The sequence below is a fragment of the Crocuta crocuta genome, unplaced genomic scaffold, assembly GCF_008692635.1.
Source record: "Crocuta crocuta isolate KB4526 unplaced genomic scaffold, BGI_CrCroc_1.0 scaffold235, whole genome shotgun sequence".
Classification (NCBI taxonomy): domain Eukaryota; kingdom Metazoa; phylum Chordata; class Mammalia; order Carnivora; family Hyaenidae; genus Crocuta; species Crocuta crocuta.
The window spans coordinates 3,042,977-3,059,242 of record NW_027531285.1 but is presented as its reverse complement, the minus strand read 5'-3'; the positions used below and the strand labels follow the sequence as shown (position 1 = coordinate 3,059,242).

Genomic DNA, 16,266 nt, shown 5'->3' with positions numbered 1-16,266 from the left:
TTAGAGACCCACATTGGGTGTAGGTATTAGTTAAATAATAAAATCTTTAAAAAAATGGCAGGACAAAAAAAAAATGGCAGAACAGATTATATTCAAGTTACTGCAATAAGGAAAAGAGAGACTTCAGTCTAGAACTGAGCTTAACCCCAAATGTAGCAAAGACAGCTAAGGACTCTGCCAATTGGGCGACAGTGGATGGAAAATAACAAAGAGGAACTTGATTAGATATCAAAGGAATGGGCATTCTTGTTAAACTAATAGGCCAGGGATGCAGCTTAGTTGAGAAGAGGGCTCAACAGAACCTGACTCAAGTTTGGTCAAGGAGGGGTTCGTTGTCAATATTAACTATTAAAATAACTGCTGTTACACTTATGTACTTCAAATCTCATAAAAGAATTGTCCCGATGGTCCAATCTGAGAAATTTGGGAAATGTAGTTCAGCTTAGCCAAAGTGATATACTACAGAACTCCTACACTCCTATTTGAAGACAATGTTTCTTCCTTGGGTCTTATTTTCCTGCTGTGAGATTCAGGTCATGGGTAATGGATTCCCTCACTGTCTCTCCTTAAAACAATAGGTAGATGGGATATTGATGGGCAGGACATTGGCTAAGTCAGCTTCCTGTTTCTACTTTGTGTTTTTTTTCCCCCCATGAGTTAAATTATATTTTACTTAAAAAACATTTTATTATGATAAGAACAATTAATACGAAATCTATCATCTAAACAAATTTTCAGTGTACATTATTGTTGACCACAGGTATACTGTGGCACAGCATACCTCTAGAGTTTATTCATTTTATTTAGCTTAAACATTATGACTGTTGATTAACAACTCTGCATTTCTCCCTCAGCTCCTGGCCACCACCTTTCCAGTCTTTGATTTTATAAATTTGGCTATTTTAGATACCTTGTATAAGTGAAATCATGTAGTACTTGTCTCTCTGTCTGGTTTACTTCTCATTTTTTGCTTCTGTCTTAAGGTGAGCTTTCTGATATCCTTCCCTCACCCCCAGGTCTTTGCTCTGTGGTATAGGATGAGAGGCATGGTTTCATTTGGGAGGAGATCTGATGGTATTTATTGAGATCCATACAGAGTGGATTTTCTTGGATGCAATCTGCCAGAAAATAGCCACAAATAGGAAAAACATAAATAATTTCATTTTCATTTACTCTTAAAAGATAATTGGGAAATAATTTACTTCCAAGGCCGGGGGTGTGCCCCGAGCTTATAAGGCTTTGGAGATATTCGGAACAATGCTTTGCATTGTAAAGTCAATATACCTAAGAGCTACTAAGGCCCAGGCCTTGCTCAGATATTCAGAAACTTCCATCCCTCTTTCTGTGGGGTCAGACTTTCTCCTGTACTTCCCAGTCACATCTTTCTGAATGTGACCCAGGCTACGAGAATGGCGGCTATTTAAAGGACAGTCTTGTCATGCAGAGTATTTCACTTTTCCACCTTGTTAATTGGCTTCCAGGAGACTGATGAAAACTAAATACTTTGTGTCTTGAGAGCTTGATGATTAAAAATGGAAGGAAGAAGAAGATTAAGTAATAAGAAAGTTAGTGAGCTAATTCCTCAGTGTTTATGGGAGGAAATCATTAGATGATTTCTAAAGTTATTTAAGAATAAAAGTCTCATATTATTTAGAGTTATGGAGGCAACTACCAAAAAGAACTAAAACCATACATGAATGGTTGTTTCCAGAGGGAAGAACTCGAAATGCGTTTGGGAAGGAGTGAAGTAGAGCAAAACCCTGTTTTTCTCGTTGTAATACCCTGTTTTTTGAAATTCCTTTTTTCCGTTTGAATGTATTATTTTGATAATAATTAAGAAACAAGTCAAACTAAACACTTCCAAGTAACTTTCACTATTTTACTTGGATGCATCACATATATTTTGTTAATGATTGAAAATAGGCTGTATTTACTAAGGAGGAACAAAAAGGACAGAACTGTTCTATTTCAGAGAATCTAAGAATATCCTTTCCAGAACTATGGGCAGGAAGATTTAAAAATTATAATTTATATACATTTTCATATTTTAAAAAATGCTTCAATTACAATGGATAAAGAGAAGATACAACTTAAGAGAATGTTTGGATATTGCTGGGGCACAAGTTTTTAAATAATTAATGTAATTGGGGTAGGAATTTTTGTGGCCCCCAAAGAGGTACTGAAATACTCTTGCATGAATGTGGGGGTCTCCTTGTGTATTTGGACTGTTTGTGAGCTGTTGTCCATGATGAACACTCTCTGCTCAGCAGAAATAAGTATAACCTTCCCACGCAGTGGAGCTCACTACTATTTTCTCAAAAGATGTTTCGGCAACTTGATCTCTTTCCTGAGTCTCTGGACAAGCTTGTTTCTGGTGCCAGGGTTAGCTGCCAGCCAAGCCCTACTCCTTGCTGAGTACAGCATCGAGACTTTTTATCCCAGCTGCTCTGCTCCAAAGCTGCCAAAGAAATGTCTGGCGCTGGCCGTATTGTGGATCGTGGGAATTCTGAATTCTCATGGTGTGAAAGAGGTGACTTGGCTTCAGACAGCCAGGCTAGTACTGAAAATGGTTATACTCGGCCTTATTTCCCTGAATGAAGTCATGCTGCTGGTGAGAGGAAGGAAGGAGAATGTAGAAAAGATTCCAGAATTCTTTTGATATTGAGTTTCCAGAAGCTTCTGAGTTTATAGAAGCCATTTTCCGAGGATATTTTGCAGGTGGGGAATATTTTACATGTATAGCAGGTAATTAACAATTCATTGAGAAAGAAAATCTCTAGTCATGACTTACTGCACGCAATGTGAAATGTACTTTCTTTTTGAATATTTTGAGTTTTGCTTTAAATACATGATGATTCAATGTTTATTCTTTCTAAATTGAGTCAGAAAATGGCAGTCTTGCACATATCACACAGTCTTAATGATTTCTCCCCTTCATTCAAAGGTGCTTATTCTGTTGAATGACTTACTTTTCTTCCACTTTCTTTTCTGGGACCATAAATAGGGGATTTCCATGTTAACTAGTTTACTTTTTGTTAATGGATGAATTTTGGGATTGTGGAAATAGTTCCCTCCCATGAAACTGTGAATCCAGGAATGATCCAATGCCAGACTGTGTTTGTGTTGTGAGTGGGTGCGACACACTTATGCTCTGAAGTACTTTTAAAGAGAAGAGAATCATAGATGCACCAAATTACTCTGAGGCCAGATTTAATGCTCTTTCCTTCAATGTCAAGACAGAAGATTTCTCTCTTCATTTTACAAGTCAGTCTAAGGGTGCCTGGGTGGCTCGGTTGGTTGAGCATCCAACTTCGGCTCAGGTCATGATCTTGCGGTTGGTGAGTTCAAGCCCTGCATCAGGCTCTGTGCTGACAGCTAGGAGCCTGGAGCCTGCTTCCAATTCTGTGTCTCCCTCTCTCTCTGCCCCTGTATTTGGACTCTCTCTCTCTCTCTCAAAAATAAATAAACGTTAAAAAATTAAAAATAAATAAAACAAAATAAAATGTCTCTTCCCTTGAACTCTATCCTTTCCCTCTCACCTCCTAAGGGATCTTCCCCATTTCATTAATTTTTTTTCAATTTCAACCTTCTTACCAGTTCTTTTCCTTAACCTTTCAATATGAAGTGGGCTCTACTCTTAAAACACATACTGTATTTCCTTTAATCTTAGGACCCCCTGAGTCACTGATGTGTCCATTATGTATTAAATAATTTGGTCAGCAAATACCTTATTGAACACTGACTATTTTTGAAACCCTGTAGTAATGCCTTAAGATGAATAATATGGACTCCTAACTCTAAAGAGGCTAAAGTCTAATGGAAGAGGCAATATCTAGATTTTGGTCTGACCTGTGGCACTTATGAACTGTGGCAGGTATCTTTACTTGTTTGGGCTTACCTTTTTTTTTTCTCTCCTTCATCTGAAAAATGGTCATTATGACTTAAAATCACTATAATTTTTGTGCTTACAGATAACGGCATGATAGTATTTAATAAGTGGTTATACAGGGAACATTATGGCTACTATGAGAATTCAGTAGATGGTAAAATCACCTTTAGCTGTGTCATCAAAAAGGTGGCAAGTTTCACTGAACTCAAAAAATTCCAGCAAAAAAAATATGAATGAAGCTGTGGAAACCAGAAGTATGCAGGTGCATACAAGACACAGCATGTAACTTTGGGTGACTGAAAATGGTTTCCATCTGATAAGCTGGTTAATAGATATGATTACTAAGGCAAGTATATAAAGAGAAGTAGAACAAAATGGCATAGGATTAGAGACAGATGACTGGAGAAGACTAGCTTTTAGAGGGTAGGTGGAGAAAGAAGTTACAATGAAGAAGTCAGAGGAAGTTTAGAGAATTATAAAAGAAAATCACTATATGTTCCAAGAAGAGGGTATATTCAACATGGTGAAATGCTTCCAAAAGTTGAGGAGGCTGAGAATTGAGCAGAAGTCATTTCACTAAGAAGTTATTGGTGAACTTTGGATGCAAAAGGGAAGTCAGTCTGTACTGAGTTAAAATGTGAAGCACTGAGAAAATAAAGCTTTGGGATGAGATTACCCTCTTACACAGCTTGCGATTAAATGTGCCACTGCAAATGAAAAAACTAGGATAATTAGCTCTACTTCCTCTCTTTCACTTCGTCTTTCTCTCTCTTATAAGGTTAGAAGAGATATCTCTGGTTTCGATTTTATTCATCTTGTACCATTGCCAAAGATGTTTCACTGCTGGATAATTTTTCTCTGCTGAAAATAGGTTCACAAAATTTACTAACCTATAAACTATTATAAAATTCCTCACAAGCAGCTGACAGTAAACAAAGGTGGAGGAATTTCAGTGTATGCTGGGATGTTAATTTACTTAATAAACTTTAAGTATAGCTAAGCTCTAAGTAACTCTTTTACCTGTAAAAAGATGATATGTAGTCAGCTGACTTAGCACATTGTAGGAACATCTATCCTCTAAGTTCAAGACCAAGGATATTCACTGTCTGGCCATTATAACCTTGAATTATGTTATGTTATGTTATATTCCTTACCTTCTCTCTATAAATCTAATACATAATAAAAAAGAGTAAAAGGCCCAGAGGAAAGTATAGTTAATCCTAAAAGTTGCCTTTTTTGCCTGTTCAAAACCTTTGACTAATAACCATAGTCATTAATAACTTATTGAGTGCTAGGCATTTGGTTGGAATTTTATTGTCTCTATATTTTCCATTCTTCCCAATATACAGGTAAAGAAATTGAAAACTTAGTAGTTCAATAAATTGTCCAGAAGCCCACACGTAGTAAATGGTTCAGGAAGCATTTAAATGAGAACTTTCTAATTTTTTATTCTTCAAGTGCTTAATCAGCTCATATTAGTATACACCATGGACATTATATTCTACCCCTGGGCAGATGCAGATGAAACAGATTTGACATATATGAAGGAAGGGTATTTATTAATCAGAGGGTTTTGGCTTTAAGTAACAGAAACCCACACACAGTGGCTTAAACAATAAAAAAGGAATCTGCTGGAAGAAGAAAACCGTATTTCAAGGAAGACCTGAGTAATCAATCTTTAGGAACAACAGGAGATAGGGAAGCTCTAGGACTTAAAAACTAGAGCCATCAGCCACCTTTCTTTTTTTCCCCATCATTATGTTGCTTTTTCCTGATTCTCTAAGTTTTGTTGACATTTGGTTCAAATTCTTGAGAGGAATCTTGTGTACTGGCAATGATCGGTTTCCAGTAAGTCAGAGGTCTTACCAGCCAACAGCTGTAAGGACACAGAGTCACATTATATACTCAGAACTTTAATGTTCAATTCTTTATGTCAGGGATAATTCTCGGAGAATGGCAAAATTGGAGAAAACACTGTGACAAATGGAACAATATTTGAGAATAAGACTATCCTAGAAAACCCATTGTCTATGATGCTAAATCATGATCTCTTTTCTTTTTTGCACTTAATACTGACATAAAGGGAAGGCAAGCCTACAGGGAAAGAGAACTTATGACTGACCCTTTTACTTTTTATATATATGCAATGAGAATGTGTATATATATATTATATAATATATATATGTTTAATGTTTACTTTTGAAGAAAGAGAGCAAGCAGGGGAGGGCCAGAGAGAGAGGAGGACAGAGGATCCAGAGCGGGCTCCTGTGCTGACAGCAGAGAGCCCAATGTGGGGTTCAAACTCACAGGAGCCATAAGATCATGACCTGAGCCACAGTTGGACGCTTAACTGACGGAGACACCCAAGCACCCTACTACGAGAACTTATAATAGGACAGTTTTGCTAGCCAAGGAGAGCTTTCCCTCCTATGTTCCCAGAAGAAGTCATAATTTTGCTGAAATCTGAAAGAAGATTAAGGGTCAACCAGGCAGCTAGGAAAGGAAAAGAACTTCCACATGAGAGTATGGGTATAGGGGGCATGACATTTTTGAAAAACTGAAACCTGTAGACCTATGACACAATTAGCACAGACCATCAACTTATCATGTTATATATTCTTGTAGCCCTTTATTTCTTTTCATATGGACACTTACCACAGTCACTGTTATAACTTTTATTTATGTGATTATTTACTTCATACATAGCTCTTCTTGAGGTTAGACTTTGTTTGTTCTTGCTTACTATTGTATTCCACTACCCAGATTAAGTGCCTTGTACCTAATAGATGGGGTTGAAGACACAGGTAGTCTCCAAACCATACAGGGTACTATGGGCTCATCTTTGATGTTCAGTCTTGTGACTTTCTTCAGAAATGCTATCATCTGTAAGGAAAAGAAAGAAGTTTTCTCCTTTTTCACACTTAACACCAAGATCATCTAGGAAAGGAGATAGGTGTGTAGCAGTTCATCAATGTGTTTGTGTCTATGTGTATGATTAAGTGTGGTAGTGGCCAGGGTGGCTAAGAAGAAGTCAACCCCACTGGTAATGCAGGAAGCAGTTTTAAAGATAAATTTAAGACATAATTTTTTTACCAATTGTTATTTTGCTCTTTTATATGTTATAGGGGAGCTGAAGAAACCCAGAAAGACAATCCCAAGATGCATATTTACTGCATTACCTCTGGTGACTATCATTTATCTGCTGGTTAACATTTCCTGCCTGACTGTTCTCACACCCAGGGAAATTCTTTCTTCAGGTTTGTATGCAAGTGACTAAGGCAAAAAATAATAATGACAGTTCTATTCCTTTTAGTATATGTAAGTACCAGTCAGACTGCTGTTTGCTTTTCACTATTTTATATAGACAGTCAACTTGTAATTTTCAAAAATAATAAAAGGGGCAAAGAGTATGATTTGGCTTAGGAAAGAGTTTTATATTTTTAAGCATGATAATATAGAAAACCATATTTCTGATGATATGGAAAAATATCTATAATGCTGATATACGATGCAGACTAGGTTCAAAATATTTGAATCCCTTCAGTGATCTTTCTTCACCAGAGTGACAGTATATAATTAGTGCTTAGGTTTGTTAAAACTTTTACAAAAAAACGCCACACAACTTTTACAACAATGATTTTATAAATATTCTTCTAGGTGACATAAGGAATGATAAACTTGAAATGTGGGACGTTAGCCGTTAAAAGGGTAGATGTTAGGGTCAATTAATGGATATAATTAATAACATTAATATGTAACATAACAATGCTTATTATAAATTACTCTAAAATTTATGGTGACAAAGGGGCCCTGAACATATTGGAAATATGAAATAATCTTCTGACATAAACTATCATCCAGCACCTTTAGGACTACTCTTTGGAGTAGCACTTTTTTTTTTTTTTGCTGATCTGGTTTTATTTCAATTTTACAGAAACGTGATTAAGTATGTAATTGTAAGTCCAGAAACAAGTCTACAAAAATGCACGTACGATGCCAGAATTCCTTACAAGCAACTAAGATCATATTCTCGTTCGGCGTAAAACATGCATCCGTATCAACTGCCGCGCGTTGGCCAAAATCGATCTCTACAAGAAGAGACGGTCCGTTACGGCCAATAAAAAACTGGTTGTGAACACAGATTTAAAAAAAGAGAGAGAGAGAGTGGGGCGCCTGGGTGGCTTAGTCGGTTAAGCGTCCGACTTTCGCTTAGGTCATGATCTCGCGGTTCGTGGGTTCGAGCCCCGCGTCGGGCTCTGTGCTGACTGCCAGCTCAGAGCCTGGAGCCTGTTTCAGTCTGTGACTCCGTCTCTCTCTGACCCTCCCCTGCTCACGCTGTCTCTCTCTCTCTCTCTCTCTCTCCTAGAAATAAATAAAAAACATTTAAAAAAAAAAGAGAGAGAGAGGTTTTCTGATTAATGTAAAGGAAGAGCAGTACCTTTCTCAACGAGCCCTTCAGCCCTGGGTGACCGTGTCACCGTGCTGCGCAGTCACGCGTCGCCCCTGAGACCCGGTCCTGACGCGACAGCGGAGCAAGGAACTTCCCGGCAGTCGAAGCGAACGTCTGAGGAGACGGAGGCTGTCTGGCCACGACGAGCTCGCTGGCGCAGCCTCTCGCAGGGCGCTCGCGGATGCTCAGTCTTGGAAAGGGCTCCCAAGCTGGGGGCTGTGGACGATCTCAAAGGTGCCCCAAGCTTTTCAGCCTCGCTTTTCTGCAAGGCCAGCGTCGTCTCCTGCGCGGCAGACCTTCCAGCTCCACACGTCGCTCTTCGTGAGGGTCTGTGATTAGGAGGCTTGATGCGGAAAACCACGGATTGGACACTTTCTTTCAGGCCTGACATCTGTAGGCCGGGTACATCTCGTCCAGGGACTGGTACGTGCGACTGCTGGACACACAAAGAAAAACCAGTGTACACTCGTGGCCCCAAAGCCTGCAATGCTTAGGGTCACAGACCTCAAAGTGTGTCGCCTGTTGTCAGGAGAGACGGTGTTGCTCCAGGGGGAGAGCAACTGAGGCCTGGATTTAACAAAGGTGTTTTCCACACAGGCTGAGGGCTGTAAAGAGACTTCATACCAACTGAAAGGACTTCCCCTTAAATACAGCATTCCAGAAGGTTCTTCAAAAGCAGGTCTCCTGGTCATAGAGAACCAGCTGGGGCAGTGAACATTTATTTACCTAGAGCTCATCAGTCGGGCCGCCTGGGGCCTTGTTTGGAGCCTCTTACACACCGTCTGTGCTTCCACAGTTACTGTTTTGGTAACTCTTTGAGGCACTGAAGGTAAATCTAAGAGAGGTTTAATATAAAAGTCTTAACACACTTTGCCTGCATCCTTGTGTTACTGCCATTCAGGAAGCTGTCATATACTTGGTATCAGTGTTGAGTCACAATGGTCTAGCTCTCATAGGGACCTGTACACTAGATATGATCAAGATTTTGAGTGTTTGTGGGAACAAACTGATAAATTAGACAATAACAAGTAGTGATTTATTAACTACTTTGATTATGTAGAGAATAAATTTATAAAATTAATTATGGATATGGTCAGGGCTGTTGGTCAGGTGACCCAGATGTTACAGTTCATTGAATCTGGCATTTGTTATGACTGCCACTGCTCTGGTCATACTCATTGTTAAAAAATAGGGGTGCCTGGGTGGCTTAGTTGGTTAAGCGTCCGACTTTCGCTTAGGTCATGATCTCACGGTTCGTGGGTTCAAGCCCCGCGTCGGGCTCTGTGCTGACTGCCAGCTCAGAGCCTAGAGCCTGTTTCAGTCTGTGACTCCCTCTCTCTCTGACCCTCCCCTGCTCATGCTGCCTCTCTCTCTCTCTGTCTCCTAGAAATAAATAAACATTGTTAAAAAATAATGATTATCTTCTCTGGTGTGTCCTAATAGTGGTAGCAATTTTATGGGTGGCACAATTGTTCCACACGTGTGGAAGTCCCATGAAGTGTTTTGACTTTAGTTGCTTGTAATTTGGTTTTCAGTGCTTACTCTTGTAGGAATATAATCCTCAGACCTTGTTTAGATTCTGTAATAATTTTCTTGAATTCAAATATCTATCTTCTTTTTTTTGTAAATGTTTTATTTCTGAGAGAGAGACAGCATGAGCAGGGGAGGGTCAGAGAGAGAGGGAGACACAGAATGCGAAACAGGCTCCAGGCTCTGAGCTAGCTGTCAGCACAGAGCCTGACGCAGGGCTGAACCCATGAACCGTGAGATCATGACCTGAGCCGAAGTTGGACACTTAACCGACTGAGCCACCCAGGAGCCCCTCAAATACCTATCTTCTGTTGTATTAGGAATTTAAGTTAAGAAGATAATTAGAGCTATACATGAAAAATGTATGTAGAGGAACAACCATCATAGCATTACACATGAGAGCAAAAAATTAAAGATCACCAAAGTATCCAATAAATTTGAAATAAAAAAATTTAGGGAAATCCGTATAATAGGCCATTTTGAGTGTTTTCAAAGACCATTTTGTTATGAATACTTAAAGTAAATGAGCAATGTTTATAATGTAACAGTGATGGAAAAGCAGGATCTATATTATGATATAAAACAGAAAGTAAATAGTTAATGGTGGAGATCTCTTGGAATGATATTGTGGTGATTTTTGCTTGGTTCTTTTCTGGATTTCCCAAATTTTCTTTAATGAACTGTATAATTTATATAGTGAAAGAAATAAATTATAAGTAAAGGAAATAGATTCCTAAATTAAGGAAATGTAAGGATTAAGGAGTGTTTTCAATCAAATGAATATATTTAAAAGATACGAAAAGTTCCAGAGGAATGTAAAGTATCTAAGATGTGGTGTGAATTGGGTGCTACATTTTCTTTGACGAACGATGAAAAAAATTATACCAAGCTGTGATACATATTAGACTCTGTGGTTTATATGGAGAAAACACCAGTGCTATTAATCATGTATTGTTTTTGTTTATATTAGTGTTAGAGCTCTGACCTGCTTCTTTGCTGATTGTTCTCTTAGAAAAAAAAAAAGGGCATCATTTTAAATAAATTTTACAACACAGTGGGAAGGATGTCTCTCTAGAATGGGGTGTGTGGAAATATCATAATGAGAAGCCTTGGTTCTCAGCTTTTTCAGCTTGAGGACTTCAATGTTATTCAAGTCCTGCTAAACCACTGCTGACGGGGGTGCTCCCATTTAGTATTCTGGAAGGTCCCGTGTTATCTTTAAAACTAGAGAATATTGTCATAGGAAGAGGTACTCTAAAACAGCAAATAAATTGTATGGGAGCAGAGGCTAAGAAGGTTTTCCTGACCAGAAGCAGCCTGCAGGTAGCTGGCCAATCAAATGTGGTTAGGAATTTTGAGAGGAAAATGGAAATGTCAGAATCACTTACTGGTGAGTTGAGGTAATCATTTTGGAGGGTAATTTTGTAATAATTTGTTTATTTAAAAATGTATTACTGGGGTGCTTGGGTTGCTCAGTCAGTTAAGTGTCCAACTTCTGCTCAGGTCATGATCTCATGGTTCGTGAGTTCGAGCCCCACATAGGGCTCTGTGCTGACAGGTCAGAGGCTAGACCTGCTTCCGGTTCTGTGTTTCCTTTTCTCTCAGCCCATCCCCCACTCGTGCTCTGTTTATCTCTTAAAAATAAATAAATGTTAAAAAAATATTTTAATCCACCAATTGGTAAGTCATTTAATTTACAGTTATGTAATGGAATAATGAGAATTCTTTAAAATAACTAGATGGATGCGTATGTACTAATATGATCAAGGTATATTGGAAAGTAAAAACAAAGCAAGCCTAAGTGTGCCTGCACACACACACACACACACACACACACACACACAGGTACATACCTTGCACGAATGCTTACATAGGCATAGAAAATTTCTGAAGGAATATCCAAAAAGATATTAACAGTAGTTACATCTGGATTGCATGAATGAAGGATTGGTAAGGAGAAGGACATTTACTTTTTACTTTATGTGCTTCAGTGCTATTTATTTTACTTCTTATCAAAAGCATATATAATAAAATTATAAAAGAAAATAAATGACATGAGAAAAAGAATAAAAAAGAAAAAATTACTCGTGGAATAGAGATTAAAGATTATGTAGCAGAGTTGAACTAAAACTTCCTCTAATTATAACCAATTGGGTTTGTAGAATGAATGTCAGGAAATCAAAGGACAAGGGCTTTACTAGTGGGGAGAAGTATTTCTGAGATGTGTTTGAAAATGGAAAATGTGTGGAGGTATATGTGTCCAGCAGGAACAACCAATAATACTTTATTTAAAACGAACAATAAGTGAGACAGGAAATATTTTAAAAGAAGATCTAAAATTGTAGAAGAGCACTAAAGAGAAAGGTGAAAATAGCACTTAACGTTGTTTAATATATGTGCTGCCGAAGCGAGTACACACCTAAGGCTGTTTAAAATGGGTTCAAAAATAGAGATTTTTAAGACGAATCATTGATGCTAACTTAATTTTGTCATATTGAAAAAGTTTTAATATTTGTTATAAGTCATTATGTTGATTCCTTAGAGGCAACGCCAGTGCCAGGGCAAAGCCCCAGAGGACACCTACTGTCAAGGACACTGAGAACTTATTTCCCTGTGTCTAAATGATCTGTCCTAGCTTATATCTACATAATACGAATTGGACTCAGTTTCTCATAAACAGTGGGTGCATTTCTTCATTGGTACCTTTTTTTATCTACTGACTTATAATGAGTTAGTGTTTATAATATAAGATCTCTTCACAAGTTCTTCACTTGTGACAACCAAAAAATGCCACCAGATATTGCCAAAAGATCTGTGAGGCGCAAAATCACTTCTGACTGAGAACCACTGGTCTATAGTTTAGACAAACACCGAAATGTGTTGAGTGTTTTAATCTATGCATAATTTGTTTTCTCTGTCTACAGAGTTGATTTTTAAATTTCTATTAAGTATTTCAAATTGCACCACAACATGGAGCCTTTGTAAGGCTCCTTCCTGTGTCAGCAATGTTGCTTTTTTTTGACTCTGACTGCAACTATTAGCGATCTGTAGTTTTAGAAAATAGGTTAGCAATCATCAATTCAACCATTCATTTCATAATTGTTATTGAAAGCTTAAACAGTATTTCTGAGACTTGTTGAAGTACATGTCTTTATAGTAAAAAAATGAATGATCCTTGCCCTCAAGAAGTGAAGTTTCTGGTCTTTTGGGGATGATGAATGAGATGGTAACCATACAGTGTGACAGGACTAAAATGGGCGCATGCATATGGTGTTAGGTACATGTAAGACAAATAATGAAATTAAACAAAATTTAACTTTCTTAATTCCCTTTTGAGTTTCCTGCCTTCATTTAGAGATAATCTTTAAAGGTTTATCATTAATTTCTTGTTTTTAATACATTGCCTTTTGTGTGTTCTTATTTTTCTGCAGATGCTGTCGCTATCACGTGGACTGATGGAGTAATCCCCTCATTAACATGAGTTATTCCTTTTAGTATTTCTGCCTCAATATTTAGCAACCTTCTTAATAATGTATTTCAATCATCAAGAGTAACATATATGGCTGCCCAAGAGGGCCAACTGCCTTTGCTATTTAATATGCTTAATATTTACTCCTCTCCATTTATATTGGTGCTAGTATTTGTCACTAAGGCATCAATTGCCATTGTCTCAACAAACCTCATTGACCCAATAAACTATCTTTATTTTGTAGTTTTTATTTGGTCTTCATCATCAATGATAGGAATACTAAAACTGAGATACCAGGAGCCAAGTCTAGACCTTACAAGGTATTTTTTTTCTGTGTGAAATAAAATATACTGTAACCATGTTTGAAGACTATATTCAGAACATATATGGGTAGATCCTTTTACTACTAACAAATTGTGATGCACGTAGAGGTAATCTGGTCTTAGTTTTTATTGGAGAAAAGTGGCCTTGATTCTCTGATTATCAGAATAGTCTAGGTGTGCTAGGCTTCATGTTAAAAGCTTTTCTTGGCTTATCACATTTAATCCTCTCAGTAATACCAAAGGCAGATACTACTCTTATTCCCTTCTTACAAATGGGGAAACAGGTTTAGAAAAGTTGTTACTTGCCCAACTTCATGCTGTGTGGAGTAAAGCCAAGACCGAAACACTCCCTTTGGAGTATTTGCCTTTTAGCACATACAAATAAATATAAGAAACGTAAACTATAAATCATTTTTTTAAAAATATTTTTTATTTATTTCTAGGAGAGAGAGAGACAGCGTGAGCAGGGGAGGGTCAGAGAGAGAGGGAGTCACAGACTGAAACAGGCTCCAGGCTCTGAGCTGGCAGTCAGCACAGAGCCCGACGCGGGGCCCGAACCCACAAACCGCGAGATCATGACCTAAGCGAAAGTCGGACGCTCAACCGACTAAGCCACCCAGGCACCCCAACTATAAATCATTTAATAAAGAACACAGGGAGAAAGAAAGCAATGTTCCAATAACCACCCTTGGTTAACTCATAACCAACCTTCCTTTTCCATCCTCCTTCTACTTCTTCCATCCAGTCATACCCTTATTGTTGCATATTTGAGTATCAGTTATTGAAAGCAATTATATTTTAAGCACCTTACTAAATATTCAGGGTGCAGAAAGGAGTAAGACTTGGCTCCTGCCCTTGGGCAGGGAATAATCTATCTGGACACTCAGGTGAACCAAAAATCATAGTATGATTATTGCCACATGGTGGCCTCCAGAAGGTGTTAAAAAAAATACATGGGGAAGGAGGGATCATTTTGTTATTTCACCTCTGATCCTCAGTTTCTTCAGAACTAAATGGGAATAAATAATGCCTACCTCCTAGGAATATGGAATGTATTAAGTGAGCTAAGACATGCAAAGAATCCAGAGTCTAACATAGATAGTTATTATTATTTATATTATTATTTGATACACATTTGCATCAAAAAGAAAGGCAATGGCAACCATAAATATAAGCAGTTAACATTTGTCTTGAGTGTCACATGAATGCTCTTTTCCCTCAGTTATTTGATAATTAATTCTGAGCTGTGAGATGACAAATTATCTTTCTTAGGGATGTTTTACAAATTAGGAGGAGATTTTTTTTTTTTAATGTAAGCTCTACGCCCAATTTGGAGCCTACACTTACCACCTGAGATCAAGGGTTGTATGCTCTACTGACTGAGCCAGCCAGGCACCCCAAAAGGAAATTCTTAATTAATTCCCTAGGAGAATAACCTTTTAATTAAAGGGTTTCATAAATATGAATTCAGCTATGTTATATTTTGGGGATACAGATTCATATCTATTTATTAAAGATGTATATCAAGTGTGACTGCCTATTGAATTTTCTCCCTAGGCTGGATAATGTTTGGTGCAGGACACTTAACAATCCTAATGCAAAGCAGGTACCAAGAATAGGGCTTGGCAAAAACCCACCAAAAATAGGGAGAATTGTCTTGGCCAAAGTTTTTGTTTTGATTTTTTTCAAACGTACTGAGCCTATAAAGTCATAGTATTTACCAGTCAATATCTGCCTGAATAACCAGAGGGTCTGAGGATACTCTGTTTTTGACATGACCTTCCCACTGCCTTGAGATATTTTCTTGGGAAAATTGTGACTTTCTGAGCTTTAGGAACTTCCTCTTAATGAATTCCTGCTGCCTAGATCAGAAGATGGTTATCTTAATAGAAAATGATCATGATTATTTCCACAGTCAAACACTAGATGGTCATTCCCTTCAACCATTGCCTTGATGTTGAAAGTCTTCAACATTCTACTACTAAGATTTATCTAAACACAGATAATTTAGCCCATTTTCTTTCATTAACTTAGATCTTATGTTTGTTTATATAAACATGCAGTACTTTATATAGGTTTTCATATCTAATTTTATTTTTTGAAGTTTGCTTTTTTAGGTGTTTTTTTCATTACCTTTGATAACAATGGCCATCAACCTGTGCTTGGTTTTGGTCCCTTTGGTGAAGTCTCCACATATGCATTATATTTATGCATGTCTCTTTGTTCTCAGTGGACGTTTGTTTTACATACCTTTAATATATTTCAAATTGAGGTTGCTTTGGTTTGAGAAAATGACATGCTATTTACAGTTGCTGTTTAATGTTTACATCCCTGATGTGGGTGAAGAACAGATGTCAGAAGTACAAACTTAAAAAAAAATAACCTTCTAAAGGCACGTCAAATTAAAAAAAAAAAGATCAAGCACATTATGGAACATTAATGATGAAATGGCCATGGTAACTTGCTTTCTTGAATGAAATAGTGTATAAAGAAGTGCCCATAATAGTACCTAGTTTTAAAAATCAGCAAAAATTGTTATGTAAAACTAAAGGTCTGTTTTGGTTTCCATGGCTTGATACATTGATGATATATCCCCATATCTTCC

The 16,266-nt window shown here is 37.6% G+C and overlaps 2 protein-coding genes across 3 annotated transcripts; one reads left to right on the top strand and one right to left on the bottom strand.

Moving 5' to 3' along the window:
• Positions 1–2,068: 2,068 nt before the first annotated feature.
• SLC7A13 (solute carrier family 7 member 13) lies at positions 2,069–16,033 on the top strand. Its single transcript, XM_077771330.1, is given in 6 exon segments — positions 2,069–2,638; positions 2,640–2,745; positions 7,015–7,146; positions 13,301–13,658; positions 15,219–15,267; positions 15,779–16,033. Coding segments are annotated over 6 exon segments (1,470 nt in total).
• Positions 6,550–8,894, bottom strand: LOC144237591 (uncharacterized). 2 transcript variants are annotated; one of them, XM_077771267.1, is made up of 3 exons: positions 8,328–8,894; positions 7,882–7,977; positions 6,550–6,772 (listed from the first exon to the last, which is right to left on the bottom strand). In XM_077771267.1, the coding sequence occupies exon 1, from the start codon at positions 8,728–8,730 to the stop codon at positions 8,380–8,382; it is 351 nt and encodes a 116-aa protein (XP_077627393.1). In that variant the 5' UTR covers positions 8,731–8,894; the 3' UTR covers positions 6,550–6,772; positions 7,882–7,977; positions 8,328–8,379. The 2 variants fall into 2 exon arrangements, with proteins under 2 accessions (XP_077627393.1, XP_077627394.1); XM_077771268.1 differs by having other exon boundaries at positions 7,900–7,977.
• Positions 16,034–16,266: the final 233 nt, after the last annotated feature.

What these genes read in the sequence shown, in the direction of transcription:
- LOC144237591 (XM_077771267.1), bottom strand. Translation starts at nt 8,730, where the DNA reads ATGTCAGGCCTGAAAGAAAGTGTCCAATCCGTGGTTTTCCGCATCAAG.